Source organism: Lytechinus variegatus, chromosome 9 (assembly GCF_018143015.1).
Source record: "Lytechinus variegatus isolate NC3 chromosome 9, Lvar_3.0, whole genome shotgun sequence".
In the NCBI taxonomy this organism is placed as follows: Eukaryota; Metazoa; Echinodermata; class Echinoidea; order Temnopleuroida; family Toxopneustidae; genus Lytechinus; species Lytechinus variegatus.
The window spans coordinates 25,861,753-25,888,113 of NC_054748.1; the positions used below are offsets into that span (position 1 = coordinate 25,861,753).

Consider the following 26,361-nt stretch of genomic DNA (forward strand, 5'->3'; position numbering starts at 1 on the left):
GATGCTGGCATTAGAAATACATGGAAAATAGGACAAAACGAATCAATCGCTTAATTAGATTGTAGAAATTGAACTGGAAATGACACTGGTATGAAACAGCATGGGGCAATTAATTGTGCCTCATCATCATTTCTGCACTATTACACAAAGCAACCCCTTCAATATCAAATGACTCAAACTATGCATAAATTGCAAAACGGTAGAATTTCAATGGAACAAGGCCACATGTACTGATACAGTATGCTCATACAGATATTGCAATCATTTCCAACTACGGCTGACCTAAATCAATATATCATTAACATCAAGAGGATGCACTATCAAAATTGTGTAAAACCTGAAAAGGAGTCTAAAAAAATATTCCCCCCCCCCCGCAAAAAAAAGACAAAAAAAAGCAATTGTTGATAGGATGGAATTCCCCTTTCAATATAAAGGAAATATACACGAGTGAATGAAAACATTACTTATTTTTTTCAAATCAAAATAGAAGTGACAAAACATGAAACTAGTTCTAACAAAATGTATGCTTCTTTAACAGGAAAATTGACACTGTCTTCAAAGAATGTAATATATCAAATGAGGCTTTTATGGCTATCAACAGAAAAGGATGTAAATAATAATTAATATTTTAGTTTCATATGTATCAAACAGTTTCTGTTCCCCAAGTACAAACTGGTGAATGAATAGTTGTGAATACAAAACTACAACTTATTTCAATTTTGATACAAGAATGGAATTACAAAAGTAGCATAATTGCACAGAAAAGGAAGCAACAGCATGCAAGTTTGTGTAAGAGAGAAAGAGAAATAGAGTGGAAGAAAAAGTAAGGGAGATATTTATTTCTTTTTTTTCTCTCCAGAGATACATAGATTAGAATCAACTGCTCTTATTCCCCCTTAACAGAAAAAGAAAATTTTCAAAGATTTTACATGATCTCTTTCATTTCTTTTCCATCAATCGTTTTTTGTCAATGAATTTTTCTCTAGTCTGTTGGGGGTATATTTATCATGAAGAGGATTGCTGTAAGAGGCATTTCAAGGACAACTTTTTAAGCATTAATAGTTCATACATGTATATTCTCTTCATCTTCCTTCATTGTCATGATTATGGCATCTAAAATTGTGCTAATTTTGAATACAGTTCAGGGAAAATATGTACAATTAAACTTTAGTCGTTTGAAACCCTAAATACCACTTCTGCCCATAACTCCCCTTTCAACCTTCTCCAATCAATTTCATTTTTCGTAACATGCAGTTCGCCGACAAAAGCATTACTTTTTCATGAATGCACATCTAATAATAAACTCCATTTTCCAACATTCATAATATTTTCTCTCCATCACTCCAAAATGCTAGATGGTGTATTTTGTGTACAAAAGTAATGGAGCAAACATCGATCACAATTCTTCTCCACTTTGAGCCGATCTTGTACTTTCGTGACCTAGAAAACACAATTATGGTATGACCATGGACCCCAGGGTCCATGGTAAGACTTATGAATGCTCGGTAGAGTGCTTTTGAGACCAAGGTTAAATATGACTGAAGCCGTCTAAAAACATATCACATCTGAGGACACTTCAGCTTTAGAGATTATTGACATTCAACCAACAAATTACATCTTCATTCCTCGTCATCTCTATTTTTCTTTTCTCTCTTGTACTTCCCTGGCCTGGGCTTTCTGTTACGTGTCTCAATCAATATGTAAAAATCTAACTTACTGGAAATAAGATGTGGATATTGTCGGCTTTCTGTTGTTTTCAAATTCCAATCAATATGAACCCTACTCTATTATGTGTGTTTCTTTTATTTTGAGACCTGTGTTTGCTGCATGCTAAATGATAACATTTGATCATTTTCAGAATCAAAAAAGATTATATCAAGGCCAAGTCTTGTCATCTGGTGATGCAACTGATTTGTAGCTTTCAAAGGTGACTGTAATCTTCAAATACATGTACACACAAACATGCACATAGTATTCTTATCAATGAGATACAAACAAGAAATAATTTTACACAAATCTGAAAAGAAAACCCACCTGATGAATTTCTGCCACAGATGAGATGTTCATAGGGCTGCAGCATCCCCCAAAGCTCCGCCTCGTTCGCTATCCCATAATCCAACACTGCTTGGGTCAGTTCCCCGTCTGTCTTCTCAAAATACGGAGCACAGGCCCTGAAGAAAAGCTCAGACGCCAGCGCTTCCATCGATGCAGCAAGGTACAGAGCAGCATGGTCTTCGACACGTGAGGATATCCTTGCTTCAGCCAACCATCGGAAGAAACGTCCAATAGGGAAGGTCAGTCCTGCCCGAGCAGTCTTCCCACGTCGCATCTGCTCGCTGCTCATCTGGTACAGCGACAGAGCCTTCACCGCCGCATTCATGCAGGCATCCGCCAACGAGGGCGCCATGACGAGCTTCACCGCAGTCTGAATCTCATGCTTGGTGCACTTGGCGTAGTCGGTGCTCAAGCGTTTGACTTCCCGGACAACCCTTACGAACGGACGTTGCATCAGGAATGACAGCCTCTGGACGACACTCTGCGGGATGCGATCCACCAGCTGGCAGACCTTTTCACTGTTCCGCAAAACACGCCCAACCAACTGCTCATTCCAAGGAATCTTCTCCAGCTCCACCAGCCGACTATACCTCTCCGCAAACTCAAACTCATCCGGAATACTGATATTAAGCGTATCCACGCTCCCGTGTTTCGAGCCTTCCCAGTGGAGGCTACCGTTGCCATAATGGCTGTGCGAGGAAGCCGAGTTCGTCCGGGAGTGTGTGGAGTGGCTCGTGGAGTGACTCATACTTGTACTCATGGTGCCGCTTGACGTATTAGAGGTGGGGCTATCTATCGTCGTTCGCTGGAAAGCGGTTATGATAGTACCTAAGCCAGCCATGGGAAGGCATTTACAAACCTCTTTCAGAAATCAGTGCGTACCTCTCTACGATGATGACGATACAATTTCTTCTCTTGCTGATGCTGGGTACAACTAGAAAGTTCTTCAGACTTGTGACTCAAAAGATTTAAGAGGGGTGCTCAAATTCAGAATGATCTGGAAGATAAAAAAGTTAAAGAAATGTAAGAACAAATGTAACATGGCGGCTGTAGTAAGATGGAAATGCTATAGATCTGGCTATCTCACAGTTTAACAACCTATATACAATGATTTAAAGCTGGGGAAAATGAATAAGTGGGCCTTGGTATAAATTCTACATAAACGGGACAGCTCACACTTAATACAATATCATTCATCATAACACATGAACAAGTAGCACCTTATTTGCCTAAAATATTCCTATATTAAATAGAATATCAATATTGCAAATCTCTCAGAGCACGACACAATTAACAAACTTCTGGGTCGACATTGACACTCCCAGTAAAAAAAAAAATGGGTCTCCATAGAATAGCTGAAAGCAAGATCGATACAACCATTCAATACAAACACACTGGAGATATAATAGAAGGATAATATGATAACAGTGCATTGAGATGACTCTAATAAATACACCTACATCCGAAACAAAAACCCGTCCCCCTTTGTCGCTGCCCGCTCGGCGGACCATGTTAACGTGACAAATTTGACGGTAGGAGATGCATCGCAAACATTTCGGTTTCAATGAACATTGAAGGACAGCTGTAGCGATATGACTAAAAGTAGATAGATTTCAATGGTATTAAAACTGACTGACGTCTGCAATGACTGAAGTCAAATTAGAAGGTTTATTTGGTAATTGTTGGGATGTTATTATCTTCCTAATCAGGATGTTGAGACAGCCCAGTTGGATACCATGGGGTTTTGTTAGAGGGGTGCGAGAGACCCCCTGGTCTTCTATTTGACCAGGGTGGTGTCTTATTAAGCTGTTTGTTTATGAACAACTTTTCGCATGACTGGTGACCATTTCTTGGATGTAAATCAGATTTGCTATCATTTTAATTCCCATTAATTACAGCTGAAGTTTAATTTTTGTGGATTGAAAATTTCAGTTTTACCAAGCAGATGAATAGAAAACACCATGATTTTCAAAGTTTGATGGGAGCATTCTTGCTAAGTACAAACGCACAAACGCACAAGAAAGGATCACCAGTCTATGTTATGCAAAAATTTATGCGCAAAGTACCGGTAAAATTTTATTCGATGATAAATCAGATTCTCCATAAATTTTTATAAATTTCAAATCCCGAGCATCAGCTAAAGTTGGAACTGAATTTTTGGATACTCAGATTTTTACCAAGCTACTGGTGGTAAAATATATCTTTTAAAATTTCGTTTCACTCCCATTGTGTTAATTCAAAACGGAACATTCTTGATGAGTACAAGAAGTGGTCAACAGTCATGTGTAAACTCGTATTCATGGGTAGACTGCCAATTCATCTATTGCCAACTCGTCCACTCATCACATGGTCTACCTTCATTTAGACTAATGCCATTCCATCCATCAATTTCATTTCGTCTAACAACCATTTGGTCCAATAACCATTTGTCTAATCACCAGTTCATCTATAACCATATAGTCTCATAACCAGTTGGTCTCATACCTATCTTCTTTTCATTCATTTCGCCCAATTAACACTTAGTACAATTAGACCAATTGGTATATGGACTAAATGGCTATTGGACCAACTGGTTATTAGACGAAATGGTATAAACCAATACATGTACCTTACAAACCATTTAGAAAACACCATTATCACTACAAGTGGATATCCTCTTCCAGTTATTAAACATGATTAAATTACGGATATTGGACATTTGTTAACAAATACATTTTTTAAAAGATTCAATCATCGATTTCATGTCACTAGAACTCTAATAAGCATAAAGTTGAAGAACTGTCAATAAAAACATTTGTACAAAAGATCATAAATGCATTTGACTGATTTCGCTCATCGATTTAATGTCACTAAAATCTAATAAGCATGAATTTATGGATATTGGTCGCGAGCACAAAGACGGCCGTTTTATAATCCTATTAGGTTAATATGATGAACGCTTTGTCGTGACGTGTCACTCAAACATCACAAGGCTCGAAAAGGTGACATACAGTATGTTGGGGTATGAAAAGTGTAGTATGCATTAAAATCTATCCGAAGGAATGAAATTTGAGGGGATGCAGAACTTTACATTTGAATGTCATCTTAATTCCTTCAGCTAAAATAAAGTTAAACCTGAGATAGTTTTCATAATGAAGCAAGTTGACTACAGGATAGAGTTCCTCTCTTGGAAATTTCTTAAAACAACCAAAACCATTTAAAAAGTTTATCCTTTCCATATTTTTTCAAGTTTATATCAAACAAATCATCATCTTGCGTGCCCTAACATTGCTTCTTCCCATCAATCAAGTCTCACAAGTTGAAAAAGTTTAAAAATTATCTGATTTGATTCATTCAGAGTAGGACTACCTTTCTCAAAGGACAAGTCCACCCCAACAAAAACTTGATTTGAATAAGAGAAAAATTCAACAAGCATAACATTAAAAATTTCATCAAAATCGGATGTAAAATAAGAAAGTTATGACATTTCAAATTTTTGCTTCATTTCACAAAAACAGTTACATGAACGAGCCAGCTACATCCAAATGAGAGAGTCGATGATGTCATTCACATACTATTTCTTTTGTTTTTTATTGTTTGAAATATGAAATATTTTGATTTTCTCGTCATTGTCATGTGAAATGAAGTTTCATTCCTCCCTGAATGCGTGGAATTCCATTATTTTAACATTTTGTGCTTCAGGCAAGGAGGTCCTAATCGTCAAATTCGTAAAAATTGAAATATTGTATAATTCAAACAATAAAAAACAAAAGAAATAGTGAGTGACATCATCAACTCTCTCATTTGGATGTAACTGGCTCGTTCATATAACTATTTTGTTAAAAATAAGCGTAACTTTGAAATGTCATAACTTTCTTATTTTACATCCGATTTTGATGAAATCTTCAGTATTGTGCTTGTCTGATTTTTCTCTATTGATTCAAACCAAAATTTTTGTGAGGTGGACTTGACCTTTATAGCCGTTCATTTTCTTTTGATATATGATTTTAGAATGGAAAAAATAAGGACTACTGCTGCAACTATACCCTAAGTCAACGACACTTGGCAATCAGATATAATCTGAATATGAAGCATTATAAACAAAATTGTGTTTGTTTGATCCCCAAAGCACCATGCTTATTCTAAAGCAATGAAAATCAATAATCATTTTTAGTCATTTAATTGAATGAAGCAGTACCCTGGAAGCCTTTCAGCATGCAGCAATCATTTGATAAAATCAATTAGGGTGTGTTTACACTTCCTTTGCAATGGCTGAATAAATCCGATCAAGTGTTTTCAAACACCCATCATACATACTCATCACAAACGTTGATTGGAAATGCTCATCACCAGTGCTCATTGCAGACACAAACACTCATCATAAATGTTCATCGCAAACAATGCTCAACGCAAACACTCATCATAAACGTTCATTGCAAACAATGTTCAACGCAAACAATGTTCAATGCAAACACTCATCACAAAAAATGTAGGCATAGAGCTCTATGAGAAATTTTGTCTCACATAGACATAAATGCTCAACGCAAACACTTATCACAAAACTCATCATAAATGCTCAATGCAAACACCCATCGCAAAACTCATCATAAATGCTCAACGCAAACACTCATCGCAATACTCATCATAAATGCTCAAAGCAAACACTCATCACAAAACTGATCATAAATGCTCAACGCAAAAACTTATCACAAAAACTCATCTTAATCACCCATTATAAGTGATCATGGTAAATGCTCATGAAGTCGCAAATGCTCATTACAGACGCTAATCACAAATGCTCATCAAAAACAATCATCCTAAATGCTCATCATAAATGCTCATCACAAATACACATCGCAAATGCTCATCGCAAACGCTCATTGCAAATGCTCATCGCAAACGCTCACCACAAAAGCTCACCGAAAACTTTCATTGTAAATGTTCAACACAAACGCTCATCGTGATTGCAATTCCACGGAGGACGTACTGCTTCTTCTTGTTTCTGAGGAGCATGCTATGTTGCAATGTAATATGGACCTGAAAATGGCAAGCAAAAACACTCGCTTTATTATTAAAGACCCATCAATGTTCCACGCTTGAGCAGGAAGCCAGCAGCTGGTTAATATATAAAGAGATGTGTAATTACCCTTCTATTTATTAAATCTGTATGCAAGATACATCAGGCGGGAAGGATTAAAGGGGTTTTATTCTTTGTTTCATTCATCTATTCATCTCCAGATTTATCTAGCACTCTGTTGATACTGGTCTACATGTGCAGACCAATTGTGACTGCATCGGAGGGACAGGGAATTGTTTGGTAGGGGGTAGATTAGCCATACGCGCAGTTACAAAGCCTTGGTGTTTTTAAATTCAACTCTAGAATTTCCATCAATTGTAACATCAAAATATGCTTCTATAGCCTTTGACTGATCAAACTGCAGATGTTTTCAACATCTCAAAAAAGATCTGTGTACTAATTCTATTTGATTACAATTTGCGTCTATTTGCAGTGTCATTCATAAATGAAACACATATATGAGCCTACAGTATTTGTTCGTTAAAAGTCTGTCTTCTATCAATTCATTATTTTACTTCCTTCCCTGTCTCTCTGTCACTCTACTTATTTGTCTGCACCTCTACATGTATCTTTCAAAGTTTCTATCTCCTTTTTTTATTGGTTCTTCTCTCTCTCTCTCTTTCTCATCCTCTCTCTCTCTCTCTTTCTCGTTGTTGCTTCCATCAACACTTTGGAGACTGAAGCAATTTCTGACGGATACTTCAAATCAATAATAAACTTTATATCCCTGATAGAGAGAACGCAACATTGTTTGGTTTCCATTTCATCTACTCCAGGACCCCGTCTTACAAAGGGTTGCGATTAATCGATTCAATCAACCACAACTATGGAAAGCCAGCAACATCAATTTCATAAATGGATGTTCGTTCAAAATATTTTCTAGATACGATGTATATTCATACATTCATTGTTTTCTTGAATATTCAGTGTGCTTCTCTTTGTTTACAAAGGGACATTGTGCAAATTTCCTTCAGGAAAAATTATGACATTGATGGATTTCCATACAGTTGAGGTTGATCAGATCAATCGCAACTCTTTGTAAGACCGGGCCCATATCTGTCTTTCCCCAAAAGAGATTCGCTCTCCGCATCACACACTCAATAATATAAATTACAAAATCCTCCTCCAGCAACGACTCGCCTGAAACTCACACCTAAGAAACACTTCCAAAAATATTCAAAAACACTAGGATACAAAAGATATGCCGGCAGTTCTGCCTTTTTGGGGACTAATTTTCCGGATATTACAGACGCTTTTGTTGTAGGTTTCACGCCTGGAGTGGAGAGGATACATCGTTTGTTCGTGGCGAAAGGGTCCCCACGGGAAATTGAAGGAAGAGGACGATGTGTTTGTTGCGAGCAGTGAGGAGACGAGTATTAAGCTGAAAGACTTATCAAAACTGTTGTATCTAAAGACATTTCAATATTGTTTGTGAGCTTTTTTAATAGGTAGATCGTTATGAGATTTGTGAGGTTTCATTTGGATCTAATGGTTGATCATTTACTGGTCCTCTTTTGACCCCTTTGATACAATGTAATTGCAGTACATTACATGTTTTCCATAGACTTCCTCTCGGTTATATCTCAGGATATAGGTTAATTTTGTTCTATATAATATATTCAGCTATATTCTGTAGTATACCAGTTCCCCTCTTTTATTCCTCTTCTGTTTGTTGTCAAATTTGTTTTGTTATGATATTGTTTATGGCACTTCATGGTCATAAGGGAGAAGGGGAAGGGGGGGGGGTCTTGATGCTTAGTTTTAAGGGACCAATCAAATACATTGGTGCACAATCTCACATGGTCAAAGTGGCAAAAATTATAGGCCTACATATAAAAACATGAAGGAAATGTGTTATTCAACCAAAATCATGTAAAGAGTGTGTTTCTGGAGTTATAATCTAAATTTCATATTTACTTAATAAAGATAAATACACATTGGATGTCAGGGTGCTACATAAGCACTTGCCCGATTGCCTGGGGCAAGTAAAAGTTAGAGTCAGGCAAGTGTTTTGAAGTAAAGACCAAAACTACTTGTCCGAATTGGGCAAGCAGAATTTCTCACAGAATGACCAAAATTAGGGTCGATATGATATTGACCCTAATTTTGGTCATGGCAGGCAAGATAAAATCACTGGAAATCACAGGAAAACGAAATGCAATAACAAGGTAGATCAGTTCATGTCAAAAGAGAGAAAAAGGTCAATGGTTTATAGAACCGCAAAACTTTCTTTTGAAGAGGTAAAACTTTTTTTCAAGGATTTTTTCGGGCAAGTGAAATATATTTTTGGGCAAGTATATTCCAACTATTAAAAAATTTACTTGTCCAACTGGGCAAGTGCTTCCAAAAAGTTATGTAGCACCCTGGATGTGGATATTGTAACCAGCCGAACATTCAAGCCTTGCAGATTCTAATTTAAAGTGAAAAGATGTTGATTCAAATGCAGGAATGGCAGCGCGAGAGCAAGGTAAAAAAATTGTGCTCTGCATACTGATGCAAAATCAAGCTAATTATCTTTGTAGTAAGTCAAGTCTCTCTACAAAACATGCCAACATGTTCAAACATGGTCAAAACGTTAATGCTGCACAGCCATAAGTTTGATTTTCAAGTTCAAATATTAAAGACATTATCATGCTCAGGTTTATTGTTAGAACTGTCAAACCACATGTTCAAAGAAAATATGAACCGTGAAGCCAGTTTGCACTGATTAGCATCTATTTGCATTTAGAAAACGTGTTTCTCATACTGTAGGGTCATTCAGACTATCATAATTCACTGTATGAGAAGCAATAAGATAAAATTCTGGATATTGTAAAAGTATTGACAACCAATTATTCATATTTTGGATGGCACAATATTGTACACTCTATAATGGACAGTTTAAGTGAATATAGATTGGCTGTAATTAACATCCAGATCTTAAATTACAAATACAAATTTTAGGGAGGAGTAAGCATTTGCAATGAAGATCTTTACAACATATAGCAAGTAGATTCAGAACCTACTGAATATGATTATAATGATGGTATTACATTCAAAGTATCATGCTGTCTTGGATTAGTCAATTATGTCTTCATTGTTTTTGCAAGATGAAGTCGAACAGTTAGCAATCAAAACGTTGCAACTCATGCTTGCTTCTTTGTGCTCATTTAGATCAGCTTATCAGCTTCATATTTCATTATTGTAACTGTATCAATATTTAATGTGAACACCCTTGACCTAGATATAGACCTACAACAGGGTTCGACATTAGCAGAGGCCTGGGGCAACCAAAAATGAGTCAGGCCACCAAAATTATAATAATAAATAAATAAAATAAAATGACCCGATACTTTTACTTATTTAACAGTTTTAGAATGATGGTAATGATAATTACACCGAATATGCCTCCTTGTTGTTCTTATTTCAGCAATGATCTCGTTATACTCCTTTAATCGTCTTATATATAAGAACGAATGTATTACGTGCATGCCAGTATTTTGTATCAATTTTGTCTCTCCTTGATTATGTATATTTGTAATTTGTATGTTTGCATGTAAACAAAATGAATTTCCATTAAGTTGGACAATAAAACATTATATATAAAATTCTGTAAAAGCCTGCAATTGGTGGCCCAGTAGGGCTACCAAAGTTTGATAAATTGTAATCATTTCTATTGTTTTAGTGCCACCAAATTTGCTTTTTGGGCTACCAAGAATATGAAATGGATGATTTTGGTGGACCAATTGGGCCACAAAGAAAAAAAAGTTAATATGGAGCCTTGCCTACAACATTTAACAAGGTAATGTAATGGACAGTCATTAAGATTTTTATTTCTATTTCTGTTAAATAAATAATAATTTGTCTGAATGAACCTACCTAGCATTCATGTTGACTCCCATGGGATCTGTGTCAGAAAATCAAGTGAATAGCACTGGTCAAATTTGATCAGAATTGATTGAATATGAAGTTTGTTGATTCAAGGTCGAAATCGTGCTGTAACTCTGCCGAGTGCAAGCCACAACAGACTCAATGTCTGAGGTTTTAAAGATGATTTATGTTTTAATATAAAGACTTGGATGCAAAGGGAGCAAAAGGTCCTACATGACTGAGCTGATGTATTCTATGTGAGCATATTGGTCCTACCCCCTCCCCTCTAGGTCCCTAGCCTGCTGTGCAGACCCTTCACTCGAGTTAAAGGGGAAGTTCACCCTGACAAAAACTTTATTGTAAAAATAGCAGAAAAAATAATAAAAAATATTGCCGAAGGTTTGAGAAAAATTCATCAAGTAATTAAAAAGTTATTAGAATTTCAATTATTTGATTTGTGACGTCATATGCGAGCAGCATTCCTACATAGCGAATGGTAAAAAATCAATGAAATGTCATTTTCTAAGAAAATTGAAAATGGTTTTCACTGTACCTTTTGTATATCAATAGACAAATCATTTCACATCCAATCATGAATAGAAAACAAAATTAAGTCATCAGGAACCATGCAATATGTGAAATTCATACATTTTATATTACGTAACACATGGGGCAGCTGCTCGTTTATGACGTCACAAATCCAAAACTTTGAGCTCTAATAACTTTCTTACTCTTTAACGGATTTTCCTCAAACCTTCACCAATATTTTTTTACTATTTTTCTGCTTTTTTTGCAACAAAGTTTTCTTCAGGGTGAACTTCCCCTTTAAGGGTCTGAATTGAAGCCTACTCATGCCTTTGTATGTGCTAGTCTTTGCATGGAGACACACTTGTTGATCAAAGTTTCAACCAGGGTCTGTGCCTGCAGACTACGTCTCCACTCCATTTCAAATTAGAGAGAAATTAAGCAAAAACCCCTACTGTATGACAGTGCTCATTTAAGGCTATTTGTTCCCGATGATAAAGGAAGCAAAAGATTTTTTCTTCGAAATTGACCTTTTTCATAATTTGGGATATTCATATATGCTCAACATGATGCTAACAAAAATTGAGTAGCAGACCCCCCCCCCCAACAAAAGCAAGAACTCTATATATTTCAAGTTGCTTCCTATTTTCATGAGCAAGTTGCCCCACTTCTGCCCCCCCCCCCTCTTCAAAAAGAAAAAGCAAAAGGCTATATTTTGACTGTGCTTGGTGCATTCTTCTTTGCAAATTCCCTTTCTTTTTTTAAATGCAATTTCGCAAAATACATTTTCTCTTGGGAAGTGATATCACAAGTTTCACACAGCCAAGTATTCTTCATAATTGAAAGGTGTAAAAAGGGCCTAATGATGCAGAATTGCTTTAGAATCTAGCAAACTGAAATGAAACTGATAATCATCTTGTGGGTATAGGGCTGCACCATATTTTCTCTGCAATTTTGAAAAATACATATTTTTCTTTGGGGGATTGTTTCATATTGGAAAAATACCACATAATTTTAGAGTTGAGCTGCAAAAATATCAGGTATTTTTCCTAAAGGGAAGTGTAAAATATCCTCAAGATGTAGAAAGGCTTTGGAATCTTGCAAATTGAAATGAAATTGATATTCGTCACATGGGTAGGATTCTAAAAAGTCTAAAATCAGCCAGGAGTCAAGAGGAGCCAGGGTATGACGGAAAAAAATAAATATGGATGGACAGTTGACAAATTGGATAAAGGAAGGTGATCCGCTAGAAAACTGGGCCAGATATTCCTCTGTGCCCGGGATATTATTTCAAGATGCTCTCCTGGATCAAGGGATTGGATAAAAAAAGAGGAAGAAAACAACAAAATTACCATAATGGTTTGAAACTTATAAAGATTTGGGGATGGGTGTCATGAATAAGGATAGATACAGGCTTTTCTCTTGTAGTACAATTTCCCCTGGTCGGGTCTTGATGGCTGACTTTTGCTACAACTCTCAACGATTAGATTATCAAAGATATGCCTGTATATATTACAAAAAGATTAGCTACATTATTTAGATTACATGCAAGTTTGAAGGAAAAATAATAAGGAAATCATAGGCAGCAGGCAGCTGAAAAAAGTTGCAAAACTATCTTAATGCCACAAAAATAAAGGCCTGATTTTCTAGATAGGCTACAGTAACTAAATTAATCTACGAGCTATGGCAATAAAAAGAATTGAAATAAGGTTGTACAAGAGCTTACAATAGTAAGACCTGACATTTGAAACCTATTTAAAATACGTAAAGAAGTTAGCGTCTCACAATTAGGCCAAATATTATGTAAAAATGAAGAATGCCATTTTGATCATTTTCTTTTTTCATTGTGGGGTGAAGGGAAGTGCAGACTATCTTTTCCCCTATTTTTATAACCAATCATTAAAAAATATAAATCTCAACACAATAATTTTGAGGTCTCATTTAGGTCTCATCAGCGAAGCAAAATAGATTTCCATCCAATATGAATACATATCTTGTACTTTACTCAACTAATTTTTCATACGGTGCACATAAAGCACAGACATTTGATGCCTCGAGTCAAAATTTGTCTTTTCAATCTTTTGATTCCTCAAGAAAACCGCAACCTGCAACAAATTTGAGACTGAATCAACCACAAAACCACCCCTAGTCCATCCCAAACTACATGTACTGCTTCATCCAAGGACAGAGAGATGCAAATTTCAATGAAATACAGGATAATTTCCATTCTTTTGGTCTACATGTATATAATAACATGTTCCATCAATTTTATTGCCCCTGTCTCAATGGTGAGACCTACTCCATGTTGACCAAACCAATCACGTTATTTCTAATGACATATTATCAGTCTGTTTGGAATCAATTTCGTTCGTGAGACTGAAGCAATAGTTTATCCTGGGGGCTACTCCTCTATTATAATACATGTAGACACAATTATCTATGCTATTCAACATGTAGGTCAGAATTTGATACAAATAGTGCATTCCGATCAACAAATCACCAATTTGGCAACATATTTGGTATTATAATCAACTTGGACGATAATAAGGAGGGCTGTATATCAACATGGTTTTCATGAGAAAAAAATCTTTAAAATATAAATCCAAATACAATGTATAATTTCCAATGGATCAATTGTTACATAAAAATCTTATCTTTATATCATCTAAATCCAGTTTGGTGGGTCAATATTTACAGCTTTGTCTGGACAAATCAATGAAATTAAGAATGAATCTCTGGAGGGGGAGTTTTTTTTTCTGTAGGAGTATTTCCCAACATTGCAACGTGAGATAAAGGGTATGGTATATTTGAAATTCATAAAAAATATTTGATAATAACTGTACATGTATGAATTCATTTTGAAAATTAACATCTTTCAAACCTCTTCTGGAGAAAATTTCAATCACTTTGAATAAAAAAAATAAATGAACGAACATGTCAGATTACCACTTGATATGTAATTAAAAAAACGAAGAAGGCAATAGTTTGCCCCTTCACAGGTACTTAAGAGATTCCTAATTCAGTGTTCCAATTTCCGCCTTCTGCATAAATTATCGAGTAATTGGCGACCTACTTTAAATTGAACTATAGAATTTAAAGTGCAGACATAAATGAAGTATATGATGTATACTAATTTTTGAATATTGTTCTAATCCTTTTCCATTTTATTTTTCAATTTAAAATTTTGTGATATAATACATGACAGACAAATCAATCAATATTGTCAATTAAACCAAACATATATATAGCTGCATTAGTTAATGTTCAGATCATTTTCCCTTCAGATGTTCATTAATTAATTTCCCTAATTTACTTCTGAAATCTACTTAACATAGAACAAATTCAAACTATGACTTTATCTGAAAAACACTTCTGACTTTCGGTGGATATTTGACTTATGGAATGTTGACTTATGCAACTTTGCCCCTTCTTTCTTTTTATCACTGCAAATTTTCAAGACCCTGAGCTGAACTCTAGCTATCAAAAGTTTATTTTCTCTATTTCCAAACAGAGTAAATAAATCTTCAGTAATCACACTTCTTGTATACAAAGTAGATCCGTGATATGATACCGACATGGCATTTGATAAATTGAGTGCATCGATCATACAGACTCAAAAGGAAACAAGATGTCAACTTGTTATTCTTCTTTTGATCCATCATACAAAATGTTACCTACAACTACTCTAGGCGATCCACAGCCTGAATCGATCATAAACATCTTTTCCTTCTACTTCTTTTATTCCCTTTATCACCCCATTCACACCACAGGTTTCATTTTATGGTACTTCATTACATTTCATCTGTATTGTGATGCTAAAATAGCCTTTTCTAAAAGCTCCATACCAACACAGTAATGAAACTATGAGTACATGCATTTTTTTCACTTAAATTTTGGCTAAATAAGAAAATGTCCATTAAAACTACACAAAGCATGGAATGGTCATAATTAATGCTCTTCATCATAAACTTTTTGCTGTAATGATGATATCTAATCTTCAACCATCTTTAGTGACAAAAAATTTTCTCTTGAACTGGCAAGTTTACTCCACCCTTTTGCAAATGCTAATATCACATGCAGTTGCCCGATTTAATATCACATGCAGTTGCCCGAAAAAGTGCACACAAGTCTGGTTTGCATGCAGAAAACTTTTGAACATGCTCAAAACTTTGTTGCGCAACTTGCACAGAACGATGTAACAGCCTTTAAATATAAAATAATCTTTAACTGATGATCATGACCATCATCCATTTTCGGTGGGTTGATACGGCTAAAAGATTTATCTATTCAACAATCTTTCACAGTAACATTCACACTGAATCATGTTTTCTCTGTGATTTATACACATAAATAACTTGTGCGAAGAGGTCGCAATAACATCTACTGTATTATCTTCTTTGTCACATTAAAGAGACAAGATCTTTCTGCATCACTCCCTCCTGTCCAAAAACCATTGTAAGTTGTTGACATTTTAATCCATCAAAATACTACTTAGGTCACAAGTTGGTCGTAAAATTTAGGAAGTTTTTTTAATCTTTCATAATGACGTCTGACTTCAACTCTTTTATAGAGAGTATTTTGCAGAGTTTGTTAAATCTTTCAAAATGTGTAGAATAATGATTCCATGTGTGTGACTGTTACAGAACAAATACATTGTGATTTTTTTTTAGAGAAGTATTAATTATTTTCTTTATAATCAGAAAATCTTGACTATTAAAGCTTGAAAAATGAAGGCGTAAATAATTATGATGAACTAGTCTATGATGAACAAAGATAAGTAGTCTCCTGTAAAATCGCTTGAATAAAGAACGTTAGATGGAAACATGAAACACCAAAGAAAGAAAAAAAAGGTTAGGGTACCTTTTTTAAAAAAGTCACTTCTCTCTACTGTATTTTGAACAATCAGGCTTTAAGTTCAAAATTGCAAGTGACAATTTGCATGAGATTTGCTGAACTTGGGTGATAATTGAGTCAAAACAAAGTATGATAGCACGTTCAGCACAACTTTCAAAAGCTTCCCAAACAAGTTTATAAAAATAATGGTTTCGTGTCAAATTAGTTTCGACACAGACGTAATCAAGTTACTAGTTGACATGTGGACCCTTCTTGTATTTAGACCGACTGTACATGAATTATCTCACATTTCAATCACTTTTTTTCTTATTTTTTATCAATGAGAATGAAGTCAAAGGGCATTATAACAAGGATAATACATATTTCATTATTCTGATCCTGGTAAGAAAGTCGAGAGCATACATTGTATGCTTAAAAGATAAAACTTCTGTCTCAACTTTTCTCATGACATTGGACATTGTTTTATACACAAAGGCAGAAGGCCACCATCAATGTTGCAAGTTTCATAATTCAGTGATTTCTATTTCTTACGAACAATAATGCCTTCTCCCAACTACGTGAGATTAGTCTGAGTGTTAAACAAAATTTTGAAGCAAAATGTGGCCTTCGGTCGAATATTTTCTTTTGATAAATATGAATGACATGGCAGTATGCCAAGAATAAGATTAGTAGAACACTGTTTTTTTTTAAAGAAAATGATAGGCTTGTAATAGGCCTATCGTTATTACAATTCTACACAGACACTTATCCAAGAGAAGTATGAGCTCAGGACATATAAATACAAAAAAGTATGAGCTCAGACATCCCCCCCTCCTTCCACATGACTCAGAGTTGGCATAATACATTGTCTTTCATCAGAAGTAGTTAGACTCTCTTTTCTTCTCGTTTTGCAAGCAGTTGGAGTGATTGCCTTTTTTTCTCGTAGGAAAATTTGTGAACATCTTCTACACACAATATTTTTTTTAGCCCCACCAATTTTCTAGGGATAAGGAAAAAAAGAGGCAGTGTGGCTACATGTACATCATACCTTAATAATGTCACAGGTTATTGTCAAATTCCTCGCTAATTCCCCCACATACCACAGCACACTAGTCATGAGAACATTAAGGTCAAAGTTCAAAGATCACTGCCAATCACACTGGGATGGCAGTCACATGATTTTTACTTTCTCATGTCTGGAAGAGGTCTGGGGCTCATAAATTCATTTTGAATATGAGGCCATTCTCATTACGCTTTCCAAAACTAGTTTACTGGAAACCGATTCAGGAAACAAGCTGGAAGATCGCTTTGCTAGCGTGATCAGCGTGATCACACTTGATCACACGAAAGTGGTTTTCAAAATCACTTCACGTAAAGCTATCTTGTTGCTATGGAAACGCTCTCAGTGGGGTGACACGTTTCGCACGAAATTCGAAACTGCAGCGTAGGCATTCTACAGCTGTTGTGTGGAGTAGTGCGCTCAAAATGTGTGAAGATCGCTTCCCGAACAATGGTTGTGTCCTCCGCTAAAAACAGTTTAAAGAGGCAAAGCGATCTTGAAAACTACATCACGAGGTGGATTTCTGAACCGGTTTGGAAGATCGCTTCGACCGTTCTCACTACACGTTAAACTAGTTTTCAGTAATTTAGAAAAGTAGTAAGAAAGATGCCTTTCAAATCTTGGTATATTAGATCATAGTTGATCCATAGTATTCAACAGGTGTCTGCAAAATGGCAGGGCCAGGTGCTTGCACACCTCTCCAGAAAAAAAAATCTATTTTGTTTTTTATTTAGAGTCAAATGTAAATTTGCACATGGTCAAGGGGTGTGTTCAATGTTTATTTTCAAATTTAAACAGGAACACGAATCATTATCACAGTCTCATTATACCCACATTTTGCAATGGCGTTTTCATCATAATTGATGCTGATATTTAAATTTGAAAATTAAACGCACCCTAGTCAAATGAATGCTTCAACTTTCCATGAATATTGCTAACTTCAATCAATTTTACTCTTTAAAATTGCAATTTCATTCTTTAAATTCTTTCTTTAAGTTGAAGTGCAGATTCCACTTATTTTGCCTGGTATACTATTCAATACAAAGAGGTGTAAGAGGGCTGTAATGGGTCTCAAAGTAGGATAGATCATGCACTAATCCCCTGCTTAATCCACTAATCCCAGACTCCACTTCCTGGATAATACTAAGAAGATTTAATAGCTTGACTTCTTTCTCATTGATTTTTATTGCTCATGATCTCTGTTTATAGCTCATGATCTCACTTTGTTCACTGGACTAAACACCATTAAACGTTTCAATTGTATCTTTCCATTTGAGTCATAAGTTTAAGTCTTTACCAAATCAGATAGGTGTGCATTGACCTAGAATTTAATCCTACAATCCAGTAGTAAACAAGGGAGCATTTAGACTGCAAGTAAATATCGCAGAAAATCATGGTGAGCTTATCTTTACCACAATTAAATATCAAATGTGAATTCACCTTCTAACAAAGCCTAATATCATGTTGTAAACAAGAGGGCATTTACACTGCAAGTGAATAATTGATTAAAATCATAAGATTCGAACTAAACCACAATTAGATATTTCAGGTGTAATCTGAATAACCAAGCATTACTCTATCAACAAATGGTAAACAAATGCATTTAGCAAGTAAACATGAATTTATCTCCTGTAAAAATAGGCCTATAGCTTCTGCATAGAGCTATTCATACAAAAGATATGTTTTTATTTAAAATCAGATTTCAACAAATAAGGTGTCAGTGTGAATTGACTTGCATGTATAGGTCCTTGAGGGGTACTAAACAAACCTAATATCCAAAAGTAAATAACTAAATCATTTACACTGATGGTAAATTTGAATTTGGATTCTAAACATTTAAATCTACCTTCAAGATAAATGGACATTGAACCCTACATAGCAAACATATCCAACACCCAATTGCCCATATTCAGAAGTCTGGCTTAAAGGTATTATTTAACTTTGTGAGCAGCCGATTAAAAAAAATTCTCAAACCAAGATGAAACATGTGTAAAAGTACATATGATAAGAACTAAAAAAACCCTGAAAACAACCATTATTGAGAATGAAAAGCTAAAAATACAAGGCAAAATCCAATTTTGTAATTAGGGGTCTTAAAGAGGCTTAAATAGAACACATAAGTATATGGGATGAAATTAAGATGGTGTTTCCGGCCACTTTATATTTCACTTTTTAAAGCACTAATGATTTCCGGACACGATTTTTTCTGGTGTGACCTTCTAGCTCAGATTTTTTAAAAGTCAAATCAATGTTAGCCAATCACTTTAACTTAAATTCTGTGCTAAACTTATGGAAAGCCAAAAATGTCAAAAAAGAATTAATTACAAATTACATATATGCTTCTTATGATTACTGTGCTCGATCTTTCACCATGTCTTAATGGCAAAGAAAAATAATTCAGTTATTATCCTCAGACAGTAATGATCCGAGTAAAACCTCAGATACATTTCCCCTATGGCACCGTACAGCAAGTCCAAAACAGCAGTTGTATTCAAACCACCTATAATAATGTAGCTGGTGCAAAAAAAAAAACGTTTTCGACTCCCCGTACAGCCGCCAAAGAGCAAATGTGACCGAGGTACATGTATAACAGATATTGAAGCTGATAAATGAACCTGTTCTGTAAAATATTTCTCACATTTGGCTACTCATACTTAACCACAACTTCAGACCAGAGTTTACATTAAATCTTATTTTAGAATACATGGACAAAGTATTTTTAAGAGCTTTTATGGCTAGAACATTTAGGAACAAAGAATTGTTGTTTTTTACTTATGTCCTCAGAAACCAATTAAGCATGCAAGGCTAGTTGCTTTAGTCAAATAAAAAAGAGCTTTCTGAGGGGAAAAAGAAACAAACTGAAAATTTTGACAGTTTCATTCACCTTCATAATAATAATCTAAATCGTACCCTTGAAAAGTGATTGCAGTAATAAAAAGGATTTCTTTTTCTTTTAAGACATACAAGGTATCTTACAATAATCAAGGATATTTTTTTCCAGAAAAAAAGGATGACAAATTTCTGTAATCCTATGAATATGAAGAAAAGTAAGAATCATATATCAGCTGTCAGATTTATATAAATCCAATTACAAAGTGAAAATCTTTTCACAAGTATTGCGTGAAATAATTGACATGACAACATGAGATTTCTCATTTCTAATTCTATGTTTCAAGTGTACACAGCCACAGGGTATAGCCACTTCAGTTAGGAATCTGCTCTACCGGCCAGGAGTGACATAACAATGATGCTGTTCTCATTACGCTTTCTAAAACTAGTTTACTGGAAACCGATTCAGGAAACCACTTTGGAAGATCGCTTAATACTAGCATTCTCACTTAATCACAACGAAAGTGGTTTTCAAATTCACTTCACGTAAAGCGCTCTTGTTGCTATGGAGACGCTCTCAGTGGGGTAACACGTTTCGCGCAAAATTTGAAACCGCACCATAGACACTCTACACCTGTCATGTGGAGTAGCGCGCTCAAAATGTGCGAGGATCGCTTCCCGAAGAACGGTTGTGTCCTCACTTACGCTAAAACCAGTTTAACAAGGCAAAGCAATCTTGAAAACTACATCGCGAGGTGGTTTTCCAAACTGGTTTGGAAGATCGCTTCCAAGACCGCTTTGACCGTTCTCACTACGCGTTAAACTAGTTTCCACTAAACTAGTTTCCAGTAAACTAGTTTTAGGAACGTAGTGATAACAGCCTCATAGTTATCTTTACCTTTCTCCAATCTAAATGTTAAGCGCCAAGCAAGATAGCATGTTCCATTTTTAAAAGTCTTTGCTATGACTCTTGCCAGGGATCGAATTAACAACCTTCCAATCATGGGGAGGGCACTTTACCACTGAGCCACCATACCCATTTATGTAGATCCACCTACTACAACTAAATATTGTTGAATAATGCATAGGGTCTTGTGTAAGAACTAATCAAAAGAACAATTATCATTAATTTAATTTAGAGCACTATTTCAGCTTTCCATATGCCATCATAATATCATTCATAACTCAAAAATCAGTTACATTTTATCAAACAACCCCCCCAAAAAAAAATTACTTATCATGAAAATCACATTTATGAGTACAATGTCAATCAGTAGTGCTGACAGCTCAAAAAATTTAAATCCACTCATGTCGGCTTTGTGGCAACATTCGTGTTGATATTCACTAGTGTGGAAAACATCCAATTATGAAATAAACCATCATAACAGTTCCACGCCATTCGCTTCTATGGTAACTGCTCATGAGGAAATTATGCACCTGTAACATGCATGTAAAAAGCATGGAGATATATTTTCCATGCTGTATTTATACATTAAACCAACAGTGATACACTGATTTTTTTTTATATATTTATCAAATTAGTATTTTAGATTTAGCAATCAGATAAACAACTGAATTCAAATTGAATCTGAATCTTTGCTTTAATTGCTAAATCCTTTGATATTCAACTATTTTATTTATTGTTATGTATGTACCTGTAGGCACAGATTTAATGCCACTCTAATGGGGGGTGACACAATCGAACATCACCCTGATAAATAGGTTTGCTGCTTGAATATTTGCCACTGGTTTACTAATACCATGGTCATATTTGTTCTACGGCGGCCGTACTGCGAGTCGAAAAAAGCCGTTTTAACATTTTTTGTCCAACTACATAAAGGTGGTTTGAATCAAACTTCATCAAAATCGGATAAGAAATAATAAAGTTATTGAAGTTTAGAATTTAGCAAAACTTAATGAAAACAGTCGTCATGAATATTCATTAGGTGGGTTGATGATATCACATCCCCACTTTCCGTTTTCTTATGTTATTTCATAAAATCATATTTTTTTCATTATTTCATACTTGTGTGAATAGTATGTTTCCCTTATAATGAAATAAGTTGCAGCAATAAATGTATAATGCACTAAATCAGTTGTCAATCCAATTTTTCTAGTTCTTGGAGGAAAAATTTTGAATAAATCTGATTTCATAAAATAAAATACAAAAGAACAAGTGGGGATATAAAACGGATAATGAAACAGCCGTTTTCGACTCGCCGAACAGCCCCCGTAGAGCAAATGTGACCAAGGTATTAGGGAATGAACTACCTCCTAATCCCCTCCCTGCTTGAAACGTAGGGCCTTTGTCTTAATAATAATGCATACATTTATTTTTTATCACTGTCAGTCATACTTAGCATCATACCATTTCAACCAATAAAATTAATCAACTCAATAAGCCTATACATCTAATTGCTTGCGATGATTGTCACGTTTCACATGATAAATGTTCCTTTCAAGTAATAAAAAGTACATCCAATTGTTGAGCCTTCGATGTCTAATAATATATCCACCATGTCTGTTCAATGTTTATTGGTCATGCCATGAATGGTACCAAGCCAATTAGTGAATTCTCTTCTAATATCGAGGGAAGCGGGAGTTCCTTGCATTATCATTATTTCAGGCAATATGTTACATGAGATGACTAGAATAGGACTTTCCAAAGGTACATTTTCAACGGTATAATCATGGAGGTAAAAAAGGAATGGTATAATAGGGAGCTAAAGCTGTTAAAGAACCTTACATCCTCCTTAAAGGACAAGTCCACCCCAACAGAAACTTGGTTTGAATAAAAAGATAAAAAATCAACAAGCATAACACTGACAATTTCATCAAAATCGGATGTAAAATAAGAAAGTTATGGCATTTTAAAATTTCGCTTATTTTCAACAAAAAATTTATATGAACGAGCCAGTTACATCCAAATGAGAGAGTTGATGTCACTCACTCACTATTTCTTTTGTAATTTATTATATGAAATATTTTCATTTTCTCGTCATTGTCACGTGGAATGAAGTTTCATTCCTCCCTGAACACATGGAATTCCATTATTTTAACATTTTGTGCTTCAGGCAAGGATGTCTTAATCGTCAAATTCGTAAAAATTGAAATATTGTATAATTCAAACAATAAAAAACAAAAGAAATAGTGAGTGAGTGACATCATCGACTCTCTCATTTGGATGTAACTGGCTCGTTCATATAACTATTTTGTTGAAAATAAGCGAAACTTTGAAATGTCATAACTTTCTTATTTTACATCCGATTTTGATGAAATTTTCAGCATTGTGCTTGTCTGATTTTTCTCTATTGATTCAAATCAACATTTTTCTGGGGTGGACTTGACCTTTAAATGCAGACAAATGACTAGCCTAATAGGTGGGGGCTGCAGATATATTGGGGCATCTTCAGAAAAGGGTTCTTTTGTATACCAAGACTAATCAATATGCAAACATTAATTTCTAGAAATGCGACCAAACTAGAAAAACCCTGGAGGGATGTATAATCAAGGAGATACATACATGTATCTCCTTGGCATTATCAAATCCCATACCAAATATCATTCTTACATTTAATGGGGAAAATTATACTGCATCATTTACATTATCATATATTTTTATTTCAAAAGATGGGGAGGAGAGAAGGTACGTGTTTTAAAGAATAACTGAAAATAGATCACTGAAAATAAGAAACAGAGATGTAAAGGAATATGGATAGGGGTGGGGGGCAGGATAGGTGCGGGGTAAGGAGAGGGAGACAGGGATAAGGGAGCCCTGGTCTTTTCCTTTACTTCCGATAAATGTGACATGAACATGAAGTAGGCTTATCTATCAATTTTATTTTGTAGAGAGATTTATGTCCAGTTACAATGAGCCATCATGGCCATGAGCTTAAGTTCTTACATGTTAGGCTCAGATTAATGGTATATAGAAAAACAAGGGGATCAATTACAAAAAAATGATCTTGATACCATAGAATGTCCATGTTCACACAAACTTGTGATTTGGCAAAATGCAACTAAGTCATTATAATCACAGCATCATTCAAATATTACAAAAGATAATGAATAAAAATTAGTCCTTGTTTGAGATCCAGTAGCTCACAGCTTATTGCAAATTGCCAAGCGCTAATCTCTGATTATAAACTATTGTCCATCTAAACTGAGAATGATATTACAGTGGCCCAATAACAACATCACTCTATTATTTATGGGGCAATTATTCTGGGTTAATAAAGACAACAATGTTCTCGTTCTATTGTTGCTATAATCTATACTCTGTAAGGCCAGGTGCACCCTAACCTAGTCTTGATATATGAACAAAATTGGGCAAAACATAGGAAGATTTGTTATTTTTTGCTGTTGTTAGAGGTTGGAAAATAGTCTAAGATGTACCAGACAATTTTAACTTTTCGTTCCAATTCTTCAATAGAAATTTGTGAATCAGTACACAACAAGGGGGTGGGTATACAAATCACACAGGTGATGAAATCACACAAAATGCCTTCCTTAATTTGGTACAGTCATCTGGCACAGTGAGTTTCATTTAAATGATTAGGCCATTAGGGATTTATTTGTACAGAATCAATACTTTGATTTGGGACATGATATAGCAGGTTCATTGTTTTATGAAAGGCACAAGACTAGATATCATATCTGCCGAATATGTGCTGCACATTAGAAGCACTGCTCATTGGAAGAATATATAAAATTGCAAAACGTTTGGAGTTTGATTACAAACTCTTCCTCCAACAAGAGCATGGTCATGGCCAGCTTTTCAGACAGACAATATGCTAATACACCTGTCCTTTTGTAATCCAGAATATTGTCTCTAAATGACTCCACAATCAATGTCATAATCAAACCTCTTTCAAGCCAATAATACCTACTTAAGTTAGACAAGAAAAGGCTACCCTTATTATAAAGGTTATTAGCTTTATCCCTCTTTACAGCTTCACTTGTACATGTACCTCTCATCATAAAGTCAAATACCCTCATCATAGAGCTATCTGTAATAGCTCCATGCCCTCACTATTCATGACCTAAATCTGTAGACAATGTAATAGACCCAAGATCAATAAGCAAACCATGTTAACATGCCAATAAACTCTGGGCTTTTGTTTGAGCCACTTGACGTTCATTGTTTGAGGCTCCGAACTTGAGTACATGACAAATGAGGTGGAGGACTTTCAAGGGTTAGGGTGGGATCATGCAGAGGGGTAATACTTTGCACCCCTGGTAGGAGTTGGTGGAGGTAACACCAGTAATGCTAACTGGTTTGTGGGTGTGTGTCTGTGTGTGTGGGGGAGATGAGATGATTCCTGTGATGTAGTATAACAATGATGATAATGTTGTTGATGACAAAGACAAAAGTAAAGAAGTGACGAAGTGACGATGATGAATACATGTGCATTATTGAAAATTACATCAGACGGCATTGGTAGCGCAGGTGCTTGGGAATGATGATGATGATTTTCGGGTGGTGGTGATGGTGACGATGATGGATGATGATGATGGATGATAATGGATGATGATGATGATGACAAAGGTGGTGATTATGTTGATGATGATCATGATGTTGGTGGTGGTGGTAGTGGTGGTGATGATGACGATGGTGGTGATGATGTTGATGATGATGACAATGATGGGGATGAAGAAGATGGAAATTATAATTAGGATGTTGATGGTGGTGATGATGATGACATCTGACAATAATAATAAAGTTGATTATGGTGATGAAAATGATGGTGACGAGGATGACAATGGTGAACCTGACAATGATGATGATGATAAAAATGATCATCATCACAGAATCAGTGAACCCAGACAAAAACATATACTCTATATATCTAAATTGTTAAATACCTCCTTCTATTGGATTCACTGAATCAACAAGGTCTCCTGTTAGACAGAAAAACAAATGAGTTTCATCCTACCTTGCACTTGTATGATGATGCTTTATAGCTCCATTCATAATATTCCAGGCTGACAGAAAAAGATCATTATAAATCCTGATTAAGTTCTTTCCAAAGATAAATTATTTTGATTGTGATCAAATCAAATGAATACAGTTCTCAGTGCATGCATTTCGAAAACCAAGATTCCCCGATATTCCAGGAGCTCTGCACTGCATCAGTGCACTACAATAAATGAG

At 35.3% G+C, this 26,361-nt stretch overlaps 1 protein-coding gene across 2 annotated transcripts; it reads right to left on the reverse strand.

The window, feature by feature from the left end:
• Window positions 1-26,361, reverse strand: LOC121421555 (ankyrin repeat and BTB/POZ domain-containing protein 2-like). 2 transcript variants are annotated; one of them, XM_041616300.1, is made up of 2 exons: window positions 26,144-26,361; window positions 1-3,052 (listed from the first exon to the last, which is right to left on the reverse strand). In XM_041616300.1, exon 2 carries the CDS (start codon window positions 2,894-2,896, stop codon window positions 1,922-1,924), a length of 975 nt encoding a protein of 324 aa, XP_041472234.1. In that variant the 5' UTR covers window positions 2,897-3,052; window positions 26,144-26,361; the 3' UTR covers window positions 1-1,921. The 2 variants fall into 2 exon arrangements, with proteins under 2 accessions (XP_041472234.1, XP_041472235.1); XM_041616301.1 differs by lacking the exon at window positions 26,144-26,361 and adding an exon at window positions 6,955-7,048.